Source organism: Balaenoptera borealis (genome assembly GCF_965194805.1).
Source record: "Balaenoptera borealis genome assembly, chromosome: 8".
Classification (NCBI taxonomy): Eukaryota; Metazoa; Chordata; class Mammalia; order Artiodactyla; family Balaenopteridae; genus Balaenoptera; species Balaenoptera borealis.
Genome location: NC_138865.1, coordinates 28,784,551 through 28,808,301, shown reverse-complemented (window position 1 = coordinate 28,808,301; position 23,751 = coordinate 28,784,551). Strand labels below are relative to the sequence as shown.

The 23,751-nt window shown below is 48.0% G+C and overlaps 1 protein-coding gene and 1 pseudogene across 2 annotated transcripts in view; both read left to right on the top strand.

Annotated features, from left to right (window-relative positions):
- Nucleotides 1–615: 615 nt before the first annotated feature.
- Nucleotides 616–7,179, top strand: LOC309633777 (cyclin-dependent kinase 20-like; the record flags this gene model as incomplete). Its single annotated transcript, XM_082403036.1, has 8 exons — nucleotides 616–690; nucleotides 1,042–1,155; nucleotides 3,286–3,465; nucleotides 3,711–3,832; nucleotides 4,023–4,085; nucleotides 4,821–4,944; nucleotides 5,392–5,547; nucleotides 7,030–7,179. The coding sequence occupies 8 exons, from the start codon at nucleotides 616–618 to the stop codon at nucleotides 7,150–7,152; spliced, it is 957 nt and encodes a 318-aa protein (XP_082259162.1). The 3' UTR covers nucleotides 7,153–7,179.
- Nucleotides 7,180–10,425: 3,246 nt separating this feature from the next.
- LOC309632920 (F-box/WD repeat-containing protein 12-like) overlaps nucleotides 10,426–23,751 on the top strand; it is a 36,614-nt pseudogene continuing 23,288 nt past the window's right edge. The window contains exons 1-4 of the transcript in view: nucleotides 10,426–11,031; nucleotides 13,597–13,634; nucleotides 21,458–21,621; nucleotides 22,071–22,187. The product of the transcript in view is annotated as an F-box/WD repeat-containing protein 12-like (transcript). The remainder of the gene's footprint in view (nucleotides 11,032–13,596; nucleotides 13,635–21,457; nucleotides 21,622–22,070; nucleotides 22,188–23,751) is intronic.

Genomic DNA, 23,751 nt, shown 5'->3' with positions numbered 1-23,751 from the left:
CTCACAGGTGGAAGCTTGCACCTCTAGGTATGGGGGCGAGGGTACCCTGGCCTGCCAGAGTAGCCAGCCGGCCCCGCCCCGTCACCTTTCGGCCACGCCCTCGGCGCCACAGTCCCGCCCCCGGCTGTGAGGCCCCGCCCCGTGCCCCAGCTCGCCCCGCTGAGTGCCCCGCCCGCCTCACTGAGTGCCCCGCCTCCACCCCGGAGAGCGGCTCCACCCTCCCGCCTATGTAGCCCGCTCCCAAGGCTGTTCCGCCTTGCTCGCTGGCTGCATGCCCCCGCCCCTCTGCGTAACCTGGCGTCACTCGTCACGTGACGCCCGGCAGTGCCGCGAGGGGTCGGCGGTGGCTCTCGCTCCCGCTGGCACGGTGTGTGCACGGGTGATTCCCGCCGAATGAAGCGCACTGAGGCGTGATGGCGAGGGCCTAGGGGAAGGCGCAGACAGGCCTGGACGCCGCCTGTAGCTGCCTTCGGCCTCCAGGCCTCTGAGCTCTTTCCTGCGCCGTTGCTAGGCAGCCGCATCTGGGCGCGGGAGGCAGGGCGGGCTAATGCGGAAAGGTACGGGTGCCGGGGAGGGGCTGTGATTGCAGAGGGTCCGGGTGTCTGGCAGAGGGCTATGGAGCAGTACTGCATCCTGGACCGCATTGGGGAGGGCGCGCACGGCATCGTCTTCAAGGCCGAGCACGTGGAGGTGAGCACCCAGGCCTTCCTCCTTCGGTTCCATTGAGATCTACCCGTTGTCCCGACCCACGCTTGGGCTCCTGCCTCCCCGCAGCTTTTCGTGGCGTGCTCCCGCCTCCTTTGCTCTCTTGAGTGGAGGCCGTCCAGCAACCAGCGGTGCTTTCTTCGGGCGAGTGCCCCCTAGGAGGGTGGCGTGGATGTCTCTGAGCTGCTTGCTCAGCGCTGCGCCTGCTGGCCCTGATTTCCCTCCAGCCCGGGGTGGGGGGCGCGTCCCAACCCCACGAGGGCCTCAGGCCTCGGCGTCGCATCCCCTTTTCCAGCCGGGGATGGGCCTGCAGTGTCTGCGTCCTGTCCCAAACAGACTGGAGAGATCGTTGCCCTCAAGAAGGTGGCCCTGCGGCGGCTGGAGGATGGCATCCCCAACCAGGCCCTGCGGGAGATCAAGGCCTTGCAGGAGATCGAGGACAGTCAGTATGTGAGTGGGGCTGGTGTTCTGAGGTGCTGATTCCCGCCCTCCTCCACTCACTCCCACTCTGAGGTCCTGCAGTCACTCTGTTCACTCATTTGCTTCCTCACCCCTCACTCACTCCCTTTTTTCTCCACTTGTTGTTCACCCTCATTCACTCAGTTACTTCACTCATTCATTCCCTGTCGTTCACTCGCTTATTTCTTCGCGTACTCATTCGCTCATTCACTAACTTATTCCTTTTTTCTCAAAACACTTGGTGATTTCTGATGATAATGATAATTGCCAGCTATTGAGCTCCTGTTATGTTCTGCATGCCAGGTTAACTGCTTTATGTATATTGTCCTTCTGAGTTTCGCCCTCTGCTCCGCAAGGCACGCTCAGGCTCTCCCTATCTCAGGCCAGGGGAGGAGGCGCAGCCACCAGCTTACGGGTGCTCAGCTTGTTCCGCTTGTCTGTGGAGGCTTTGGCCCAGGTCTGATCGCAGAATCAGGACGGTTTAACACTGGGGCCTCCCATAGACTCTACCCTCTACTGGCTACTGGCAACACAGAAACCAGCCCCTACCCTGCTCTTGAGAACTGAAGTGTGGTAGGGGAGATGGCCAAAGGCTACAGCGCCCATCTGGCGTGGTTTGTGCTGTGACAGGCCTGGGAGGGGCTGTGGGCACACGAGGAGAGACACCTCACACACCCAGTTTCATTCTCTTTGTGGTATTCTCTCTTGTCCATGTCCTGAGTAGAGGATGTGCTTAACTTCCTGGGAAGTGACAAGGGTAGGTCCACCCACCTAAGGGTGGGTGATACTCTGACTTGTTTCTTATTCTCTGGAGATGTCCTTGATATATTGGGTGACACAAGCATGTTATAAAACTGTGTGTGTCATCTTGGTTTTGTATGAAAATATTTTGTATATATATACGAATACATGCCTGTGTGTGCCATGTCTCTTGTAAAGTCTGGTGGAATAGACTCCTAAGGTTGACTGTAGGTGATAGAATTTTTCTCTTGCTGTTTTTTTCATTATAATTTTGGGTATTATCTAAATGTATTTGTTTGTCCCAATCTGTAAAATGAGTGTCTACTACCCTCAACATCAGAAAAACAGCAATATGGCCATTCTTGTTTTTTGAGGAAAGTAAAAGGGCTTTGCTGACAGCTTGTGTGTGGGAGAGGTGGAGGGCCCATAGGAAGCTGGTGATACGGTCCCATGTCCTGTGCATCAGCAGGCCTGAAGAGTCTATCTTTAAAACACTCCAGATCTTACCCTGGCCCAGGCCATCCTCACCTCTCATCAGAACAACTACAGCAGGCTCCCCTGCCCCCCCGCCCCCCCGCCACTGCCTCCACTCCACAGTCAAAAAATGTACATGAAATCATCCACTCCCTGGCTTGAAAAGCTCCAGAGGCTTCTCTTCACTCCGAAAGAACTGTCACCATCTGCTTCCACCCCGCTCCAGCCTCTTTTTTCATTCACAACTTCTTAAGTGTCTGGCCCGTGATAAGCACTGTCTAGGCTCCAGGAGTGCAGAACAGAGCGGCCTCCTTCCTGTTCTTGCCTCCGGGCCTTGTGTTTGCTGTCCCCTGGCCCAGAGCTCCTTCCCAGACGCCTTCTCTTCTTTCTTCATCAGAATCTTCATCAAAACACCCTATACGTTTGTTGTTTGGTCATTTGTCAGTCATTTGTCCCCTGAGCTCCTTCAAGTCCTTCGGGACCCACCAGCCCTCGCTCCTGTTCACTACTGTGCAGCCTGCCCTTGTGACCTCGTGGGCCCTCAGGAAGTATATGTGACATGTCTCCTGCTCTCCCAGTGCTGGGAGTTGTGATCACCTGTGTGTGTGTGTGTTTCCAGGTGATTTTCCAGTTCGTGGGCTGGGTGGGGGACCAGACACTGCCCTAAGTCGCCTTTCTTAGACCTCCTTTTCCCTGAGTGTTTACTGGAGCATTAGAGTAGGGACTCGCCTTCTCCTGGGAGAGGGAAGCAAGAGATCACCAAGCTCCCTGATTCTGAGCTCAGATCTCATGCCACCATCTCTGCCTGCCTGGTCCTCTGTTGGTGCAAGGGCTGAGGGTCCCAGAGAGAGTCTGAGCCATGTGAGTCTGGAGGCTGACGGGATGCCCCGCTTGCAGGTGGTATAGCTGAAGGCCGTGTTCCCGCATGGCGCAGGCTTCGTGCTGGCCTTCGAGTTCATGCTGTCAGATCTGGCTGAGGTGGTGCACCACGCCCAGAGGCCGCTGACCCAGGCGCAGGTCAAGAGCTACCTGCAGATGCTGCTCAAGGGGGTCACTTTCTGCCATGCCAACAACATTGTACATCGGGTCAGTTCCAGCATGGGCTGGGGTGGGACCGGGGGGGTGGCTGGGCTGTGGGTAGGCCAGCCCTTGATGAAGGGCATGGTTAGAAAAGGGACAGAGGGGGCAGGGCCTATGGGTAGGAGGCCAGGGCTGGGGCCCTGGAGGAGGTCAGGTCTTGCGCTGACCTGGGTGCCCAGCCTGCCAAGTCCTCCTGTCCCGAGGTCCTGTGGGGGCTCTGGAGGAACTGATGCCTCTTTGGGTGCTCTCAGGACCTGAAACCAGCCAACCTGCTTATCAGTGCCTCGGGCCAGCTCAAGATAGCGGACTTTGGCCTGGCCCGGGTCTTTTCCCCAGATGGCAGCCGTCTCTACACGCACCAGGTGGCCACCAGGTAGGGAGGACCAGTTCCCAAGCAGGACCTGGCAATAGACAGGCCCCAACCCTCCTGCTGGGAAGAGATGCTTCTGGACCTTCTGTCCAAACAGTGCTCTTGGGGCTGGTGTGGGGGCCAGGATGACCTTCCGAGGCAGCTTCCTGACAGACCGGTGACCTGGCTGTGACCACCTGCCCTCCTCTCACAGGTGGTACCGAGCCCCTGAGCTCCTGTATGGTGCCCGCCAGTATGATCAGGGTGTCGACCTGTGGTGAGACGCCTATGGGCTGGGCAAGGGGGAGTGTGGGTCGTTGGGTCACCTTTTCCTCCTGGGCATTGAGGTCTCTAAGCCATTTGCGGGTTTTCCTGCTGTGAGCTCTAGGTTGCCATGGGGGTGTCTCCCCTGGTTAGAGTATCTCTGAGGAGTTTGGGATCAGTGTTCCTCCCCATGACAGTTTTGAGCTGGGAGGGGTCAAGTGGGATCAGAGTGGTTGTCCCAGTAGGAAGCTTCTGGGCTGAGGTCGGGGAGGTGGTCCGAGGCATGGGGCGTCTAAGCTGCTATGCAGGGGGTGATATCCCAGGATGCAATGTTCCTGAGCTATCTAGAGGCCTGGGTCCCTGGATATGAAGGCCCTGAACCTTTATTTGGGGTAGGATGGTTTGTATATGCCTAAGAGTTTGAGATTTGGGGGCCGTTTTGGAGTCTGCCCCAGAATGGGAGGAGGTGGCAGTGTGTCCCAGAATGTGAGGCTCTGAGAAGTCTCAGAACTGTTAAGGGGTTGATGTGTGTTCCAGAGTTGAGGCCTGAGAGCTGTTTAGACAGGGGGATGTGCTCTGTGTTCTAGGCTTGAAGTCTTTGACTGTTTGGGGATCTGTATCCTTAGCTATGAAGCCTGAAGGCTACTTTGTGGGTATCTTGAGCACAGTGTGAGGTGTGGGTGCTGGTGTGGGGAGATCTGTTTCCATGGTGTGAGATCTCTGAGTTGTTTGGGTTCTGTATCTGCAGGGCTGTGGGCTGCATCCTGGGGGAGCTGTTGAACGGGTCCCCCCTTTTCCCAGGGGAGAATGACATTGAACAGCTTTGCTGTGTGCTTCGAATCTTGGGCACCCCCAGTCCTCAAGTCTGGCCGGTTTGCAGGGGCCTACAGTGGGAAGGGGGTGGGGGCGGGTGGCTTCTATTACCCCAATAGCTAGTGACTCCCCTGCCCCGCACCTTCTCTCTCGTGGCCCCATGCCTCCTTGACTTGCCGGACCTCGGTCCTGGCCCAGCGTGGGGTCTCCTCCTCCCCTGCCCTGCTGGAGGTGCGAGGGCCAGGGCCCAAGCTCTATCCCTTCCCACCCGTCCCCAGCACACACGCATCCAAACCGAGCTGGGCATGGAGCAGGCGCCTGAGATGTAGAGGAAGCACTGAAGGACTGAGTGAGCACGTGATGTCATGAGTGACATGTGAGCAGGGGTGCATGGATGGGGGAGTGATGAGTGAATGGGAGCAGGTAGGTGACAGGGAGCGAGAACTGACACCTTAAGGGGGCTGGCGGGGTGGGTGCCGGCCCTGATGGACCCCCTTCTCCTCCAGGAGATCAAGGACCTGCCTGACTACAACAAGATCTCCTTCAAGGAGCAGGCTCCCGTGCCCCTGGAGGAGGTGCTGCCCGATGCCTCTCCCCAGGCCTTGGACCTGCTGGGGCATTTCCTCCTCTACCCTCCACGCCAGCGCATTGCAGCCTCCCAGGTAGGGTGACACCCGTTGCCCTGACCCTCCTCGTCCGTGTCCTTTTGACCAGGCAGGTTGAGATTCTCAGAACCTGTGATGGGCTGGGACCAGAACCCCTGGAGCCAGGGTTAGGAGGGTGCAGGGCAGGTGTGCCTCTCCTGAGTGGACCCTAGAGCGGACCCTAGAGGGCAGGTGGCCAGGGGTGGCCCATTAGAAGGGCATGCACACGTCGCAGAAGAGCGAGTCTTGGGTTATTGGTGACTCACTTCTTCGTCCCTTCATTCCTTCAACAAGAATTTACTAGCATCTGGCACGTGCTGAGCATTGTCCTGGACCCTGATCCAGAGTGAACAGACGTGGCTTGTGCCTGTGGGGTCTCCACCCTGTGGTGAGGCAGGGCCGTCAGTCTGTGGGAGCCGAGGGGAGGGATGTTGGGACTGACTTTGGGGTCATGCAAGGCTTCCTGGAGAAGGGCAGGTTTAAGCATGGGGAGCTGTTTTCCCAAGAGAAATGATGAGCAGAGGCCTGGAGAGGAGGACCCAGGAGGGGTGGGTCGTGGCTAGAAGGCAGGAGAGGAGGGGAGGACCATGGGCTGATGGCTGATGGTGTGAGGGCCTCTGTCAGGTGTATCTGTCCATCTGGCCTCATGGCAGCCTCCCCTCCCTGCCCTCGGCACTAGCAGTGTGTGTTTACACATGCCCCTGGCGAGTTCCCATGTCAGCAGCACCTTCAGAGTGTACTGAGGCCAACTGACCACCTCTCAGCCCCCTGCTGCTGCCCCCATTCTAAGCGCCCCCCCCCATTGCCTCCCAGAATCTGCTTCTCCTGCCCATTTAGTCTTTCCTCCACGTGGCAGAGAGAGGGACCTTGTCCAGGTAGGCTGTCGCATCCTCGCCTGCAGGGCCCTCCTGGGGCTCCCTCAGAGGAGAAGCCAGGTCCTAGTGGCCCACAGCCATCACACATTTGGGGCCATCACCTCTGTGACTCTGCCAGCTCCCATTCCCCTTGCTCACTCCCCTCGGGCCCCAGGGCTTCTCCATGTCCTGGGGGTCTGTGCATTTCTGTCCCTAGGCCTCACTCATTCACCTTTCAGGTCTCTGCTTGAGCGCCACCTCCCAGGGGCCTCCCTTCACCATTCTTCAGGCCTGCAGCCCCTCCAGTATTCCTCATCCCCCCCTCATACTTTCTCTTTCCCACAGCACTAATCATTTGATGCACTGTTTGTCTTACTTCTTTATCGTGTTTATTACCCCCACCCCTCACTATGTGGAAAACTTGAAGGCAGAGCTCTTTGTTCTGTTTACCGCTGCATCTCCTGTCTCTGGAGCAGTGCTCAAACAGTGAGCGCTCCGAGGTGTTGGAGTCACCTGAACGATGAGCAGATGAAGGAAAAATTCTCTCCAGGGCAATGTTCACATCTCCTCCTCGGAGGGAAGTGGCTGAAGCTGGGACGGGGAAGTGACCAGTTTCCTTTTGCTGCCCCTTGCTTGCTACCCTCAGGCCCTCCTGCACCAGTACTTCTTCACAGCTCCCCTGCCTGCCCACCCCTCGGAGCTGCCGATTCCTCAGCGCCCAGGGGGACCTGCCCTCAAGGCCCCCCCAGGACCCCCCCCACGTCCATGACCTCCACGTGGACCGGCCTCTCGAGGAGTCGCTATTGAACCCGGAGCTGATTCGGCCCTTCATCCTGGACGCTGAGACGTTGGGCCAGGCCCCACAGGCGTGTCCCCCCCTTCCCTCCCCAGGACAAGCCAGGCCTCTTGTTCTTCTGCTCCGGCCTGATTCGACCACAGTGGTCCTGCTCCTGGCCAGGCCATCCAGCCTCAGCAGAGGGGACCCTCGGCCTGTGCTGTCGGCCTCCCGTCTGTTGCTGGTAACAGATCCATCAGAAGGAGGCGGTGAGCTCCGCTGCCGTGCCTGCCATGGGGCTGGTTCTCTAGTTGCTGCCTTCCTGGTCAGGGGCAGTCCTGGTGGAGCCGTTTGGGGGAGCGCTGAGTGTAGGATGTCCTCATGTCGGAAATCCAAGTGGGACGGAAAGTGTGGTTTGATTTTGTTCTCAGAGACATTAAACACTAGTTCACTTTTGAGATTTATTATAAAAACGCCCGGTAGTTCTACGTGACGTATGCCCCTCTTCCTTTCCAGTTGAGGGAAGTGGCTGAGGTAGCATCATCCCCTGGCCCTTGCTTCCCTGTGGTCACTGGGAAAGTGGCCCCATTCATGGCGACTTTAGTCTTGGGAGATTGCTAGGTGCTTCATGTGACAGAGCTCCCTTTTGGAGGTGAGTTGGCAGAAATCAGGACCCAGGAATGGCTCAAGTTGGGGACCCAATAAGTGACCCTCCACACCTTAAGCTGGTTTACCAACATCACCCTCAGGATACGGGTGAGCCTGGACCACATGGGCCTCCTCTTTACTCAGAGATACTGGGCAAATAAGAAGACAGACATTCCTGGAACTCATTTGTTAATTCAGTAAATCCCAATACAATCTGAACTGGCTCTTGTTTTTCTTATTAAATAATTTGGTAAGCCAATTCTAAAATATATGCGGAAATGAAAGGGTTAAGAGGAGGCAGAAGCAGAAGAAAAGGCAAAAAATGATGAAAGGACTTACCCTATCAGATACCAAGACTATCATAGGGCTGTAATAAATAAGCAATGTGGTATTGGTTCACAGATAGATAAAAACAGATAAGTCAGAGAAACTTATTCTTAGCAATCTTGTATTCTTAAAATATTCATTTTGTGCTCATGTGGCTAAAATTCTGTAAGCACTGCAGTCACAGAGGTGACTAACAGTGCCACAGTCACTGCTCTCCAAGCTCCTAGAGGGCACAGCACAGTAAACTCTAGTTGTTGCTTTCAGGGAAGAGTCTGAGTGTCCCATATGTCTTTAAAGATGTTTTAAGGATCTGGCCTCTGCCTGTTTGTCCAGCCACATCTGTAGACTCTAAGCTTCAGTCTAGCTCAATTTCTGGTGTCTCTCACCTTCTTATGAACGCAAGTCTGTACCCAAACCCTGACCACTGACCCTCAGCCAGTTCCACTCACAAAGACTCTTAACGCTTACTCCACCCTGACATTGACCCTCACCTTTACCTTAAACCTTACACTTAACCTGACCCTATCACCCTGACCCTGACATATACACTGACTCTCACCCTCACTCAATTCTTTGCCAGCCCCTTCCCCACCCATGCCTGGCTTTGATCTTGGCATTGACTCTGACCCTCACCCAAACTCTGACCCCGTTTGACCTAGAACTAAACCTTGTCCATGAACTTGGCTCTCATCTTAACCTTAACCCTGAGTCTCTAATTGACATTCCTCTTACCTTGATGCTCATTATGATCCTGATCCTGACCATTAACATGTCCCTGACACTTGCCCTGAGCTTGACTTATCTTTGACAATGACAGCTTCTCTCACACTGATTGTGAATACTGTGATAAATGAGATACTCACCACCTTCAATCTGATTCTGACCCTCAACTTCACTCTGCCCCTAGACTGAATCCTCACCTTGACAAGGACCATCATACTGACACACCCTGCCCTTGAACTTGCGCCTTGATGCTGAACTACACTGTACACTCAAGCTGAAACTAGTCTGCACACCAAGCCTGACCATGATCCTGATCCTGACCCTCATCTTGACCTAGACCTCAACTTCATCCTGACCTGGGTCCTCATCCTAATGCTGAGCCTCACACAGAACATGGACTCACACTTGGCTGTCACCACTGACACCCTAATCCCATCATGACCTTGAACCTAATCTAGACCCTGACCCTGAATTGAATTTCACACGGACACTGACTTTCATTATTATGATGACTCGTCCTCAGCCTGATCGTCACCTTCATCTTGACCCATCCTCACTTTGAAACTTAACCTTGAACTTGATTTTGACTATAAACCAAACTCTGACCCTCTGTGGTAAGCAGAATAATGTCCCCCCCCCCACCAAAGATGCCCATGTCCTAACCTATGAATACATTGCCTTACACACAAAAGGGACTTTGCAAATGTGATTAAAGCGTACAGACTTTGAGATGGAAAGAGTGTCCTGGATTATGCAGATTGGGCCAATGTAATGGGGGTTGGGGGGAGGGAGAGTTGGAGGAGGAGGACTTAATTCCTTCCAGCAGCAATAGAAAAGGGACCCACCTTGACTTTTAATTGACCTTGACCTTCACAATGACCATCATGCTCACCCTGACCCTGACACTACCTCACATTGATCTTGACCCTGAACCTGACACTGACTCTAATCCTGAACATCAACCTCACCCTCACCTTGACCCTGAATCCTACACGGAACTGGACATCCACTGTCAACTTGAATCCAACTTTCAATCTTACTTTCACCCTGACAATAACCATCATCCTAATCCTGACATTCATCCTCTCACTGATCCTCTCTAATGGATCCTCAACTTGATCCTAACCTTGGCTCTCACACTGATCTTGAACTTGATCTTGAACCTAACCCTGGATCTAAAATTTCCCTCATAGTGATCTTGTCCTTGAACCTGATTCTGACACCATGACCCTGACCATTGTCTTATCTTGATCCTTAACCTGACATAGAATTTTACCTTGAACTGGACACTCACCCTCACGCTGATTCTGATCTTCATCACTCTGTCTCTGATCTTACCCTCATCCTGACTGTGACCCTGGCTGCTCTGACATTGAGCTTGATCATGACCTTCACCCTTACACTAACTCTGATCTGATCTTGGCCAGGGCCACGACCAAAACCAGGGTGAGGTCCAGGGTTGGGGCTAAGGCTAGGTAGGGTGAGAGCCCGGGCAGGGGCCCTGATGAGGGAAGTACCAGGTTAGAGCCAGGGCTTGGGCAAGGGCCAGTGCCAGTGTAAGAGGGAGGCTGAGGGTCATTCTGAAGGTGATTGTGAAGGCCAGGGTCAGGGCTAGGGCAAAGCTCAGGATGAAGGTGTGTATTAGGGTGAGTCAGGGTCAGGTGAGGGTAGGGACAGGAGTATGGTAGATGTCAGATGCTAATGAAATCAAGGGTGATGATTAGGGCGAGGTTGAGGAAGAGGGTCAAGGTCTGGATAAGGGCCAGCACCAGGGCAAGGGCTCGGGAGGTGCTGGGTTCAGGGGCACCACAGGGTCCCGCGTGAGGGTCAGGGCGAAGGTCAGAACGAGGATGAATGTCAGTATAAGGGGGTGGGCGAGGGTCTCAGCGAATGTCAGGACAAGGGTTAGAAGCCAGTCTAAGGCCAAGTAGAAGCGGGGCTGGTGAGCGGATTAGTAGAAGTGGGTGTTCCGAACGGAAGCGCGGAGGCTGGGCGAGGATGAAGCGAGCGGGCGGGGCTCGGCCTGCGGGGGCGGAAGCGCAGCGAAGGCGTAGCCCGACCCAGGCAACCACGGGGGCTGGCGCCGTGGAGCCGCAGATGGGTTTGCCCGAGCTGCTGCACGTCTTCTCCTTCTTGGAGGCCCGAGACATGCTCTGCGTCGCCCAGGTGGATAAGGTAGCGCGTCCTGTCCCAGGCGGGAGGCAGGGCTGGGCTCCTGGTCACTGGCGTGTCCATGGTCGGCCCGTCCCCTCGGAGCCTCCGTTTCCCAAATCTGGGAGGGGGCGTCGGACGGCCCTGAATCCGCGATCTGCAGAGGACGCTCTTGGCCCCCGGGGTGGCGACCTCGGCGACCTATGAAGGGGTTGCTCTGAAAACCTCTTATCCCTCTGTTCCTCCGTCTGTCGGTGTGTCCAGAGCCCCCTGCGCGGTTGGCTTGCACTGGGCACCTGTGAACAGGGTTCACCCCTAAGATTGGCCTAGGGATCCCACCTCTTCTGGAATATTCTGGAATTTCCCTTCTGGGGCCTGCCTGGAAAGCCGTGCCCTCCCTGTGAGTGGCACCTCCTCCTGCGGGCTCCGCCTGTCCCTTCCCAGCCAGTCGAACTCCTGTACTGGCTGTGCTCCCTAAGTGCCTGTTTAGTGCGTTAGTCTGATCTGCGCTTCTGCCCCTGTTGTGCTCCGAGCTCTTCCTCCTCTGTGCTCTTACTCAGCACAACTGTGACTAAATGATCACATACTGTGCTTGTTAAATGTTTGCTTCCCCCCCACCCCCGCTAGACTCATTCTTTTGTCTCTTGCATCACTGTGTGTATAACCACTGTATGATCACTGTGTGTATACACTCAGCGTATGGCTTGATATTTAGTGTACTCTAAGTAAATGTTTGTTGAGTAAATGAATTTCTTTACTTTTAAAATACATTATTATCTCATTTGACAAAAAGATTAATAAACAGACCCTTACCTGAATTGTGTAATTATAACTTAAATGTATCAAGTAAAATACTGGGTTGTTATCCCCATTTTTACCAACCAATAGGGAAAGTGAGTATCGTGCTGAGAGTGAATTGGCTGAGGTCACCCAGGTAGTCTCCCAGCAGATTTTGAAAGGGAGGTGCCTTTTACCCTTTGATAGCAGCAACTTCTCCAGGTTCTGGTTTCCCTGTTAGGTAAAATGAGGTCAATAAACCCTGCCTCACAGTGTCATCATGAAGATCAGCATCTAACAGAGGCATTCTCCAAGGTGGGTAACACCCATTTTGCAGGTTATATTACATATTATAATTTTATGTTAGGGAAGTAAGAACATCTCAGTTGGGTTTTGAACTGGGAACTATAGAAAAAAAGAATGCGGAAATCTTCTTACCTGGTTTGATTATTGCAAAATATCAACTTTACATTCCTACTAGCCAAAAAGATTTCTTAAGGACTGAGAAACTTTGATCTCGGGTGAGTGAGGGCTGTGGAAGTAGGAACCTGGGCTCAGACAGGGTGGTTGTTATTTCTGCCAGGGCCTGGAAAGCCACGTATCTGGCTGGGACCCTCAGTAGGTCTGGGCCACAGAAAGCTCCAGAGTGGTTTCTACTGAAGCTGTATAGGCTCCAGAACCCAGGGTGGCCCAGCTGGAGAGGCCAAGAAGTTCCAGGATGCAGGTGTGGGCCTGAGGGAGGGGGAGGCAGGGTACTGTGATCCCTTCCCAGGGCCACCTGAGCCTCTTCCAGATACTTCTGCAGAGAGCAGCCTGTGTGCCCTCCCCAGGTAGCAGTTCTGTTCCTCCACCTTGGCATCTCTGGGACATCCCTTTAGCCAGAGCCTTAATTTACTCCATTGCAGCAGCCTTCTTATGGGTCTTGCTGCTCTGCCCTCGTTTCCAGTCTTTCCTTCTCTCTCTCTCTTTTTTATTCAGTTGGCCCTACCACGTGGCTTACAGGATCTTAGTTCCCCAACCAGGGATCCAACCCGTGCCCCCTACAGTGGAAGCTCAGAGTCTTTTTTTTTTTTTTTTAATATTTATTTATTTATTTTGCTGCATCGGGTCTTAGTTGCGGCACATGGGATCTTTGTTGTGGCACGTGGGATCTTTCGTTGCAGTGCACGGGCTCTCTAGTTGTGGCGCATGGGCTCTAGAGCGTGCATGGGCTTAGTTGCCCCAGCATGTGGGATCTTAGTTCCTCGACCAGGTAGCCAACCCATGCCCCCTGCATTGGAAGGCGGATTCTTAACCATTGGACCACCAGGGAAGTCTCCAAGTCCTTCCTTCTCATAGCAGCCTAAAACACAGTTTGACTTGCCACTCTTCCATTCACAGTTCTCAAGTGACTTCTCACTGTTTTTGCCCTTCTGACTTCCAAGAGTTGGTCTAAGCCTGTCTCCAGCTCCTTTCTCTATGTTCTGATTAAGGCAACTTACTCATCATCTTTTTCATACTTCTGAATCTTTGCCCAAGCGGATCTTTCTCTCCCTGAAATGCTTCAGCCGTTTTCTTAGAGGATAACTACTCATCCTTCAGGAGTTGATCAGTAGTTACTTCTGAACCCCTTGGCTCCAACTGAGTTGGTCATTCTCTCCTTTGTCATTCATTATTTGGTGTGTTTTATTTGATGGTCTGAATTTGTCTCTAACTCCCCAGGGTGAGTGTTCTTGAGTGCAAGCACTGGGTCTCATTTAGCTCTCTGTCCCCTCCACAGGGCCTGGCAGGCTAGGCACTAATTGCATGTTGACTGACCAGCTACTCTTCTGGGTCTGGAATGAGGCTTCAAGGACCAAGGAACTGTGGAGGTGAGTGGAGGAAGAGCCAGGCCTGCTCAGGAGAGTATCCCTCAAAGGAGAGAGGGGTGTACTTTTCAGCACTCACTGCGTTTCTGTTAAGTAGACAAGAAGGGACAATCCACAGCCCTTACCAGCAGGAAACTCCTCCCTAGTTGGGGGTGTGAGACTTTTTTTATAGTATATTGAAATATAAGCGATTTTGTTAATCAAGTGGAGGTTGATGTAGGTGGGGGTACCAAACTCAGGGGCATAAATGTACAGCAAATTGAATGCAGCTGGCTGATAGACAAATCAATAGACAAATAAACCACTTTTATTTGATTTCAACTTTGGTGTAACAACATAGTTATATAAGCATGTTTGATATTAGAACTTAAATAAAATTCAAAAAATTAAAAGTAGAAAATAAAAAATATTTTAATCATTAAATTATTAAATTTTTCTTTTCTGTTCATTCCTCCTTTGGAACCTGACATCTTTTCTTTTGTCCCAAGAGGTAAGTGTCAGATCTTCTGCCTCTTGCAGAATATAGGACAGACTATATAGCCTTGACTATCAACTAGGAGCTATATTTAGTTTTAGTCTTTCCTGATGGAAAACAACTGTTCACATGAAGTTTCCTCCAAACATGGAGGGAATCTTTGCTTGATGGTTTTTATTTTTAGAATAACTGTGAATTGATATATTTGAGAATTGTGGAATGCCAATCTTACCATATTTATTTTTCAGTATCATACAGCACTGTTCTGTTTGTTGCTTTTTATTCATTTTTTTTATTGCTAATAATATTAATTAGAAAAATGATGTTAATCTCTAGTCAATTTTGAAGTAAGGGAACTTTTATTGGATTTCAGTCTTTATCTCTACAATTTGGGGGATGTACTCTAGATAGAACATTCAATTCTGGAAATTGATTTCTCTGTAGATAAGTGGACAAGAGAATGTCTTGCCAAATGTGATTCTCAAAGACATTGTGTCACTAGAAATAAATGAGTTGACTCATAGATTGGTGTAACTATTTGTGGAAGCCCTTGGAGGGCAGTTCTCACAGTTGGAATGGGTAGGATGCCAACCCTAAACCCTAGTCTTTGTTCTCATCTTTAAGCTGGGGTAGGATAAGCTGGGGTAGGAATTTCCCTTTGAGTAACATAAGCAATATATTTCTTTCAGCAGTTCAAAAAATCTCTTGTGCAGCTTATCACCTAACCCCCACATACATACATGTGTTACCATATTGTGTGTACCTCCAGGTTCCTCAAGCAGATTCTTCAGCTGTCTGCAAGCCAAGTCACGAATGGGTTTTCGGTTCATTACTATTTTATAGTTTTTGGTGCTAAACTCTTTTTGGCATACAGTCATTCTTTGGGATGGTATCCTTGACCCATGTTCATAAAAAAAACACTGGGTTTATGTTTCTGGAACTGGGACAACTGCAACAGCATTCCAGGAGCATCGTCACATGCACGTGTCATTTCTAATGTTGTACCTGTCATGAGTACTAGGCCCCAAAACTCTCCAGGCCCATAGGAACTCTTACGGACACAGTAAATGAACATGGTTAACCGGTCATATGTTTTTAATATGTACTCTATAATTCTAATTTAAAACACTGCAAGTTACTTCTTTAAAATGCTTCATGACCTTTTAAATTCTGCCATCTCTTTAACACACTATGTGTTAGATTTTTGGTTAAAAGGAAAATTGCAAATATTTGCTTTTGTTTAAGGTACAAATATTTTTTTTTTGTTTGTGTACAGTAGATTGTTTTGCTGTTAATTGCTATCTGAAAGGTTTTGGTGCCATGGTGTTTTTTCACTTGATACATCCTTGTATTTCAGAGGCTTGTATTTCTCATACTTTACTCATGTGCACACTTTAGCCTTGTTGACAGTCTGCCCTTTTTTTGGTCAAATCACTTGGTGTTATTTCTTCTGAATATTGGTCATGGTTCCTACTTATGGTTTGATGTATAATGGCCTTAAATATGTAGAAATAGACTTCACTTCCACAAAGAAATGTTATCCCCCCTTTTTCTTAAACCACATTATCTTCTTAGTCTAGCTTTTATTTTCACACTGTTTAGGTTGAGATATGGGTACAAGAAATTTCCCTTTCTGATTATTTCAACTAAAAGAAAATCAACAACATAAGAATGATGATGTGAGGCAGCTGATACTCAGCCTCTTAGTCCAAGAGATAAAAGGGATGGTGAAGGCCACGGTGGAGCTGAAAGCTCATTCTTTTTTTTTTTTTTTTTTTTTTTTTTTCGGCTGTGCCATGCGGCTTGCAGGATCCTAGCTCCCCGACCAGGGATAGAACCCAGGCCCTCAGCAGTGAAAGTGCAGAGTCCTAACCACTGGACCACCAGGGAATTCCCTGAAAGCTCATTCTTGTCTGAAGAGTACTGTTCTGTGTGGCCCCAGATAAATTTTTCCAGGTGAGAATTTGATTTCAGTATAGTTAGATCTTCTTCTTTTACCTAATTAGTATGTGAAATCTCTTGATTTTTAAGTATTGGCAGCTAGTTCACATAGGCCAATCCTATGCAGGCCAGACAAGGTAAACTGGATGCCCATTCTGCCTGCAGGCTGTGAGTATGCTACTTCTGGTAGAAGGAACAGGGTTTCAGTGGGTACAGGAAAACCCATATCCAACATAAGCACTGGATCCTTCACAGTGTGTTAGAAGGTCACTGGTGCCTAGTACAGAGCCTGACACATAGGTGCTCAGTGAGTGTACAGGCTTTGAATGGAGAGAAACTCTTTGTGTTGTACTTATTGGGACCATGGGCTGTGAGCTACTTATTTCCCACCCAGCCTCATTTTTCTCCTCTGTGAGATATGACTGGAGTCCTCTGATGCTGTATCAACTCTGGTGACTGTAAATTTTGAAAGCCTTTGTCCATGAGGCCTCCCTAATCCTCTCCAGATGTTCACTCTCCTTGTGTTTTACTCCCATGGCACCATAGGCTGCCCCTTCTGAAACCTAGCAATTCTCTCCAGAATTTTAGTTTTACTTGTCCTCCTAACCACCAGCTGCGAGTACTCATAGGGCAAGGACCATGTCTCACTCACTTTGGGGTCCACAGACTAGGTGGGGATTCAGTATTCTCCATAGTGTGGATGAGCTAATGTTTTATCTTCAACAACCTTATAAGCGAGTTGCTGTCATAGAATTGACAGTAGTTATTGATACATACAAGTTAAGGATGCAGACTCTTGGAAAATGGTGGATTAATGACTTCTGAAAATTTTCTCCTCCGTAAAAGCAATGAGAAAACTGGCATAAATTGTCAAAATCAACTTTTACAGAACTCTGGAAATTAACCAGAGACTTACAGTAGTCTGGGAAATGTTTATTCAAGAAAAAAATGGCTTATTCTCAGTAAGAGCAGCAAGTGTTCACTTGCCCTGTTCCCATAACAACCTTCCAGCTTTGTGTTAGCCTTGAATACCAACAGTTCACAATCACAGTGAAAGCAGGAGCCGCAGTCACTGGAAGGGTAAGAATGGAATGAGAGATTCTTCAAAGCCTTATTCCCAGAGAATTGTCATTGTTCGACCTGTCTGGTGTTTCCTGGAAGAGCTCACGTGTAAGCTGTCTTTATTTTACCTTGCTTGGTGTTCATCCAATGTGAAAAACCTTTACCTTGGGGCATTTGTCAAAACAACTAAAGAGAATTGATTAACTTTTTAATTAGTCTTTAATCAGAGTTGCTGAATGATAGTTAAGGAAACAATAGGCTAACCAAAGAGTTTAAAAGGAAAAGCTGGGAATGTGATGTCCTTAGGGGTTTTGGAAAGCTCCAACACATTCCTAGGAATCTAGAAGGCCAAGTGCTTGTGCAGGGCTGTGTGCTAACTCAGGGCAGATATAAAAGCGCTCTAAACTTTTACCTCTGGTTAACCTTGAGGTTCTGTGGAAGCAGGAAGTGAAGACTAAGGCAGAGAAGTCAACTGCCTGGCTGAGTGTTGCACACATGCCCCAACCTGCACATAGAGCCTTTGGCAATGACTAGGAAACTTAGTGGTTCCAGAAATTTAGGAAATCTCTGTCCTCTCATTACTGCACATTAATTTAACTGAGCAGAGACATAAGTGGCCCTACATAACAAAGAATACAGACTTTCAGAGTTACTTCAGAAACTTTTCAGAGTTACTTCACTAAACAAACCAAAAATAATAGTGGCAATAATAACAAACCGGGGGTGGGGTGGAATCAGATTTCCAGAGTTCTACATTATGTTATTTAAAATGTTCAGTTTTCAACAGAAATTATAAGTCATGCAAAGAAATAAAGTGTCACTAATATGCAGGAAACAAAGCAAACAATAAAGACTGTCCCCAAGGAAGCCCAGGCATCAGACCTACTAGACAAAGACTTTAAATCAACTATTTTAGTATGTGCAAAGAACTAGAGGAAACCACGTGAAAAGAACTGAAGGGAAGTATGAGAACAGTGTCTCATTTAATAGAGAATATTAATAAAGAAAAATTATAAAAAAAATAACTAAACAGAAATTATGGAGTAGGAAAGTACAATATCAAATTAAAAATTCAAGAGCAGATTTGAGCAGGCAGAAGAACGAATCAGTAAACTGGAATATAGGTCAGTTGAAATTATCCAGTCTGAGGAATGCAATGAAGCTGAAGATGAAGAAAAATGAATAGTGCCTAAGAGACCTGTGGGACACCATCAAGCATGCAAGCAACAGATAATAGGGAGTTCCAGATGAGAGGAGAAAGAAAGTAGAAAGTATTTAAAGATATGACTGAAAACTTCCCAAATTTGATGAAAAATGTTAATTTACACATCCAGAAGCTCAGTGAGCTGCAAGTAGGATAAAGTCAAAAGAGTTCCATGTCGAGACACATTATAATCCAACTTGAAAGCCAAAGACAGAATCTTGAAAGCATCAAGAGAGAAGCAACTCATCATGTATGGGACAACCCCAATGAGAGTAATGGTTGATTTCTCATAAAAAACCATGGAGCCCAAAAAGGAGTGTGCTGATATGTTGAAGGTGTGGGAAGAAAAAGATTGTCATCAAGAATTCTATATCCTTTGCTGTGCAAAAGCTTTGAAGTTTCATTAGGTCCCATTTGTTTATTTTTGTTTTTATTTCCATTACTCTAGGAGGTGGATCAAAAAAGATCTTGCTGTGATTTATGTCAAAGAGTGTTCTTCCTATGTTTTCCTCTAAGAGTTTTATAGTGTCCAGTCTTACATTTAGGTCTCGAATCCATTTTGAGTTTATTTTTGTGTATGGTGTTAGGGAGTATTCTAATTTCCTTCTTTTACATGTAGCTGTCCAGTTTTCCTGGCAACACTTATTGAAGAGACTGTCTTTTCTCCATTGTATATCTTTGCCTCCTTTGTCATAGATTAGTTGACCATAGGTGCCTGGGTTTATCTTTGGGCTTTCTTGTTCCATTGATCTATGTTTCTGTTTTTGTGCCAGTACCATATTGTCTTGATTACTGTAGCTTTGTAGTATAGTCTGAAGTCAGGGAGTCTGATTCCTCCAGCTCCGTTTTTTTTTTTTTTTTTTTTGCACAACAAAGGAAACCATAAACAAGACAAAAAGACAACCTTCAGAATGGGAGAAAACATTTGCAAACGAATCATTCAGCGCAATATTAAAGAAACAAACAACCCAATCGAAAAATGGGCAGAAGACCTAAATAGACATTTCTCCAAAGAAGACATACAGATGGCCAAGAAGCACATGAAAAGCTGCTCAACATCACTAATTATTAGAGAAATGCAAATCAAAACTACAATGAGGTATCACCTCACACCAGTCAGAATGGGCATCATCAGAAAATCTACAAACAACAAATGCTGGAGAGGGTGTGGAGAAAAGGGAACCCTCTTGCACTGTTGGTGGGAATGTAAATTGATGCAGCCACTATGGAGAACAATATGGAGGTTCCTTAAAAAACTAAAAATAGAATTACCATATGATCCAGCAATCCCACTACTGGGCATATACCCAGAGAAAACCGTAATTCAAAAAGACACATGCACCCCAATGTTCATTGCAGCACTATTTACAATAGCCAGGTCATGGAACCAACCTAAATGCCCATCAACAGACAAATGGATAAAGAAGATGTGGTACATACATACAATGGAATATTACTCAGCCATAAAAAGGAACGAAATTGAGTCATTTGTTGAGACGTGGATGGATCTAGAGACTGTCATATAGAGTGAAGTAAGTCAGAAAGAGAAAAACAAATATCGTATATTAACGCATGTATGTGGAACCTAGAAAAATGGTACAGATGAACTGGTTTGCAGGGCAGAAGTTGAGACACAGATGTAGAGAACAAACGTGTGGACACCAAGGGGGGAAAACCGCGGTGGGGTGGGGATGGTGGTGTGCTGAATTGGGCGATTGGGATTGACATGTATACACTGATGTGTATAAAATTGATGACTGATTATAAATAGATAAACAAATAAATAAATAAATAATTCTATATCTAGCAAAATGAAGGAGAAAATTAAGACATTCCCAGATTAACAAAAGCTCTGAGAATTTGTTGCTAGTAGACTTGCCCTACAAAAAATACTAAAGAGAGTCTTTCAGATTGATATGAAAGGACATTAGACAGGAACTTGAATCCACGTGAAGAAGTAGCACCAGTAAAGTAACCATATGGGTGTATATAAAAGGCAACATAAATGAATTCTTTTGTTTGTAACTCCTTTTTTCCTATGTGATTTAAAGGACAACTGCATAAAACAATAATTGTGACTCTCCATTGGGTACATAATGTATGAAGATGTAATCTGTATGACAATAACGGCATGAATGAGAGGGGCATAAAATGGAGCTACACAGGAGCTAAGTTTTTTGATACTATTAAGTTGCTATTAATCAAAACTAGATTGTCATAAATTGAGATTTTTATCCAGTAATCCCCAAGGCAACCACTAAGAACTAAAAGAATATACAGTTGAAGAAATGACAAGGCAATAGGACACAAGAAAATACTTAATACAAAAGAAGGCAGTAATAGAGGAATAGAAGGAAAAATGCATAGAAATAAGCAAAATGACATGTAAATCCTATCTTATCAGTAGTTGTATTAAATATATATGGATTAAACACTCCAATGAAAAGGCAGAGATTGGCAGAAGGGATTAAAAATATCCAAGTATATGCTGTCTACAATAGACACACTTTAGATTCAAAGATACAGGTTGAAAATAATAGAATGGAAACATATACCATGCAAACAGCAACCAAGAGAGAGCTAGAATGACTATGCTAATATCAGACAAAACAGACTTTAAGACAAAAAGTGTTACTAGGGACAAAGAAGGATATTTTATAATAATAAACAGATCAATCCATCAAGAAGATCTAAAAATTATAAATGTAAATGGACCTAATAACAAAGCAACAAAATGCATGAAGGGCTGACAAAATTGAAGGGAGAAATAGTTCAACAATAGTTGGCGGCTTCAAAAAAATGCAGACTCTTGAGTTCCAGTTGCATGACCAAGGCTGCATGACCCTGGGTTAGTTGTTTAACCTCTCTCTCATGTCTAAAATGGAGATGAGGACCTACCTTATGGGGTTGTTATATAGATTGACTGGAAACACGAAAAGCACCTATTCCCGACATGTGGTGAGCACTCGTTCAGTGTCATATCATTATCCCCATTTAACAGTGGAGGAAACTGAGGCCTACATAGGCAAAGTGAGTTGTCCAAGCTAGTAGATGGTGAAGCTGGGAATCAAAGCTAGGCCTATTGATGCCAAAACACCTTCTAATGACTCCTTTTCTGCCTGGGACTGTGGGTCTTTGTTTCAGGCAGCTGTGTCTGAGACGCTGGTCCTCCTGTAAAGCCTCCCAGACGACCCTGGGCACACAGACATGGAAACAGTACTATCTCTGCTGATCCGAGCTGGAGTTCCGAATGGAATCTGGGTGGCCAGAGAAGGACTTTATCTGCAAAGCCATTGCTGGGCACAAAGGTACGGGGTGGGGAAGGTGGTAACTCTGTGCATTCCCACTCTTTCCCTGGTCAGATCTCTAGGGATTTGGTTTTTCAGCCAATTAGTTGGAAAATGCCACATAATGAGGACATACCCTGCTATGTTCTATACCTGTGTTATCATTTGATCCTCACAGAGATCATTACATCTATTTCAGAGTAGAAAGAAACAGAAACTAAGAGATAAGGATGTTGTAACTGTTGTTCACAGTAACATGGCTGGTGGGTGGTAGGCAGTCCTGGGCATGATGCCCAAACTGTAAGTCTGAAGTCCCAGCTCTTTCTGTCCACCACTGTCCCCAGAATCAGCACCTGTCATGCTCCTGAGAGAGAAGAGGAATGACTTGCCTGCCTCCCCTTCACCAAGTTGAATGTTCACATGCCAGGCATCCCTGTGTGTGCTTACGGCAAGTCTGTGTTCTCTTTCAGGAGAGATAGATGAGCTGGCCTACATCTCAACCAGAGTACTGGTTTGATGGGCGGGAGAAGTCCGTGGTGTGCACCGTGTCGTCAGATGGCACCGTGTGTGCCTGGGATCTGCAAGAGGTGAGCTGTCCAGGAGGGGGCCAGGAGGAGAAGTGACCAGATGCTGCTATGTCCTCAGTCTTAGCGAGGCCCTTTGCCTTTATTCTCTTTAACCATCACAGCCAACTTGTGAGGTGAGGAGTGGGAGCCCCATTGTACAGATGAGAAATCTGAGCTGCAGGAGGCTCAGTCGCTGTGCCAGGTCACACTTCAGACTTGAGTCTGATTGATCGCAAATGCCCTTGACTCTCTGCTGTCCTGCCTCAGGGAGATGGGCATTTTTGCAGTGCCTGATGGAGGCTGTTTATGCAAGGGGATGACAGCTGCCATGCCCAGTTCTGTGATGTCCACATTGGAGCCAATGCCAGCCTCTGGGTGGTTTTGCCCAGATAATGCAGCTTTTACTCACCCCACTTGCAAACTTAAGTGTTACAACCTCGATAACTTGATTAGTATTTTGGACTTGGTTGGTACTAATTGTTAAAAAGCTTTCCTATCCATTTTCATATTCTCTGATTGCTCTTTTTTGTTGTTTAAAGGATACAGTTATTTGCATCATATGTCTTTCCTCCGTGGTCAGTTTTTCATTTGTTTATCATGTTTTTTTTTTCTTTTCCACGTGCTTTATTTTCCTCATATACAGTGATGTTTGACATTATAATTTCGAGTGAAGGTCTCTGGTGAGTGATGGGTGCAGGTGGCTGGTCTCTGTTTCATTGCAGTTGTGTTGCCCTGAAAGAGACCCACCTTAGGCTGTGGACATGAGACCACACAGGCTTAGATGAGGGGCTCTTGGGCAGGAAGAAGACCTGAAGGCTGGGAGGTTCCATAGTTGCCAAAACAAAAAGGTCTTGACTTGAACATAAAGAGCTTTGGTGCTGGGGTGGCAGACCTTTTCTGTAAAGGGCCAGAGAGCAAATATTTTAGGCTTTGCAGACCACGTGGTCCTGTTGCAACTACTTAACTATGTGGCTGAAAAGCAGAAGCAGCTGTAGACAAGAAGTAAACAAAAAGGGAGTGGCTGTGTTCCAATAAAACTGTACTTATGGACCCTCACATGTGAGTTTCTTGTTTTTTTCATGTGTCATGAAATATTCTTTGATTTTTTTTTTTAACGAAAATACAAAAATGGTTAGTGGGCTGGGTTTGGCTGTAGGCTGTGGTTTGTTGAACTCTAGTGTGGTCCGTTGGTCACAGTGTGGGACTGTTAGACAGGGCTAGACCCCTCTGCACCCATTCTGCCTGGCTTGCCAACCTTAATCCTCTTTGTGAACACATCTCCAATCTTATTTTATTTTTAGAAAGCTCAGTCATTTTGTTGGAGTCATGCAGTATGTAGCCTGTTTCTGCGCTCTGTTCCCCTGGTTGCTACTTTCTATTCTGAAATGGGAAGGGGAGTTTCACTGCTTCTTTGCCCACTTCCATACTACTAGCCACTGGTGAATAATGTGTATTCTCCGAGACCTAGTTGACATGACCCAGTCACCGGTGCCAAGTTCCTACTAGTAATAGTCTTGTTAGCTGTTTAAGCAACAGAAATCAACTGTTGATTTGTTGATGTGAGGGGGAAGAAAGAAAAGAATGG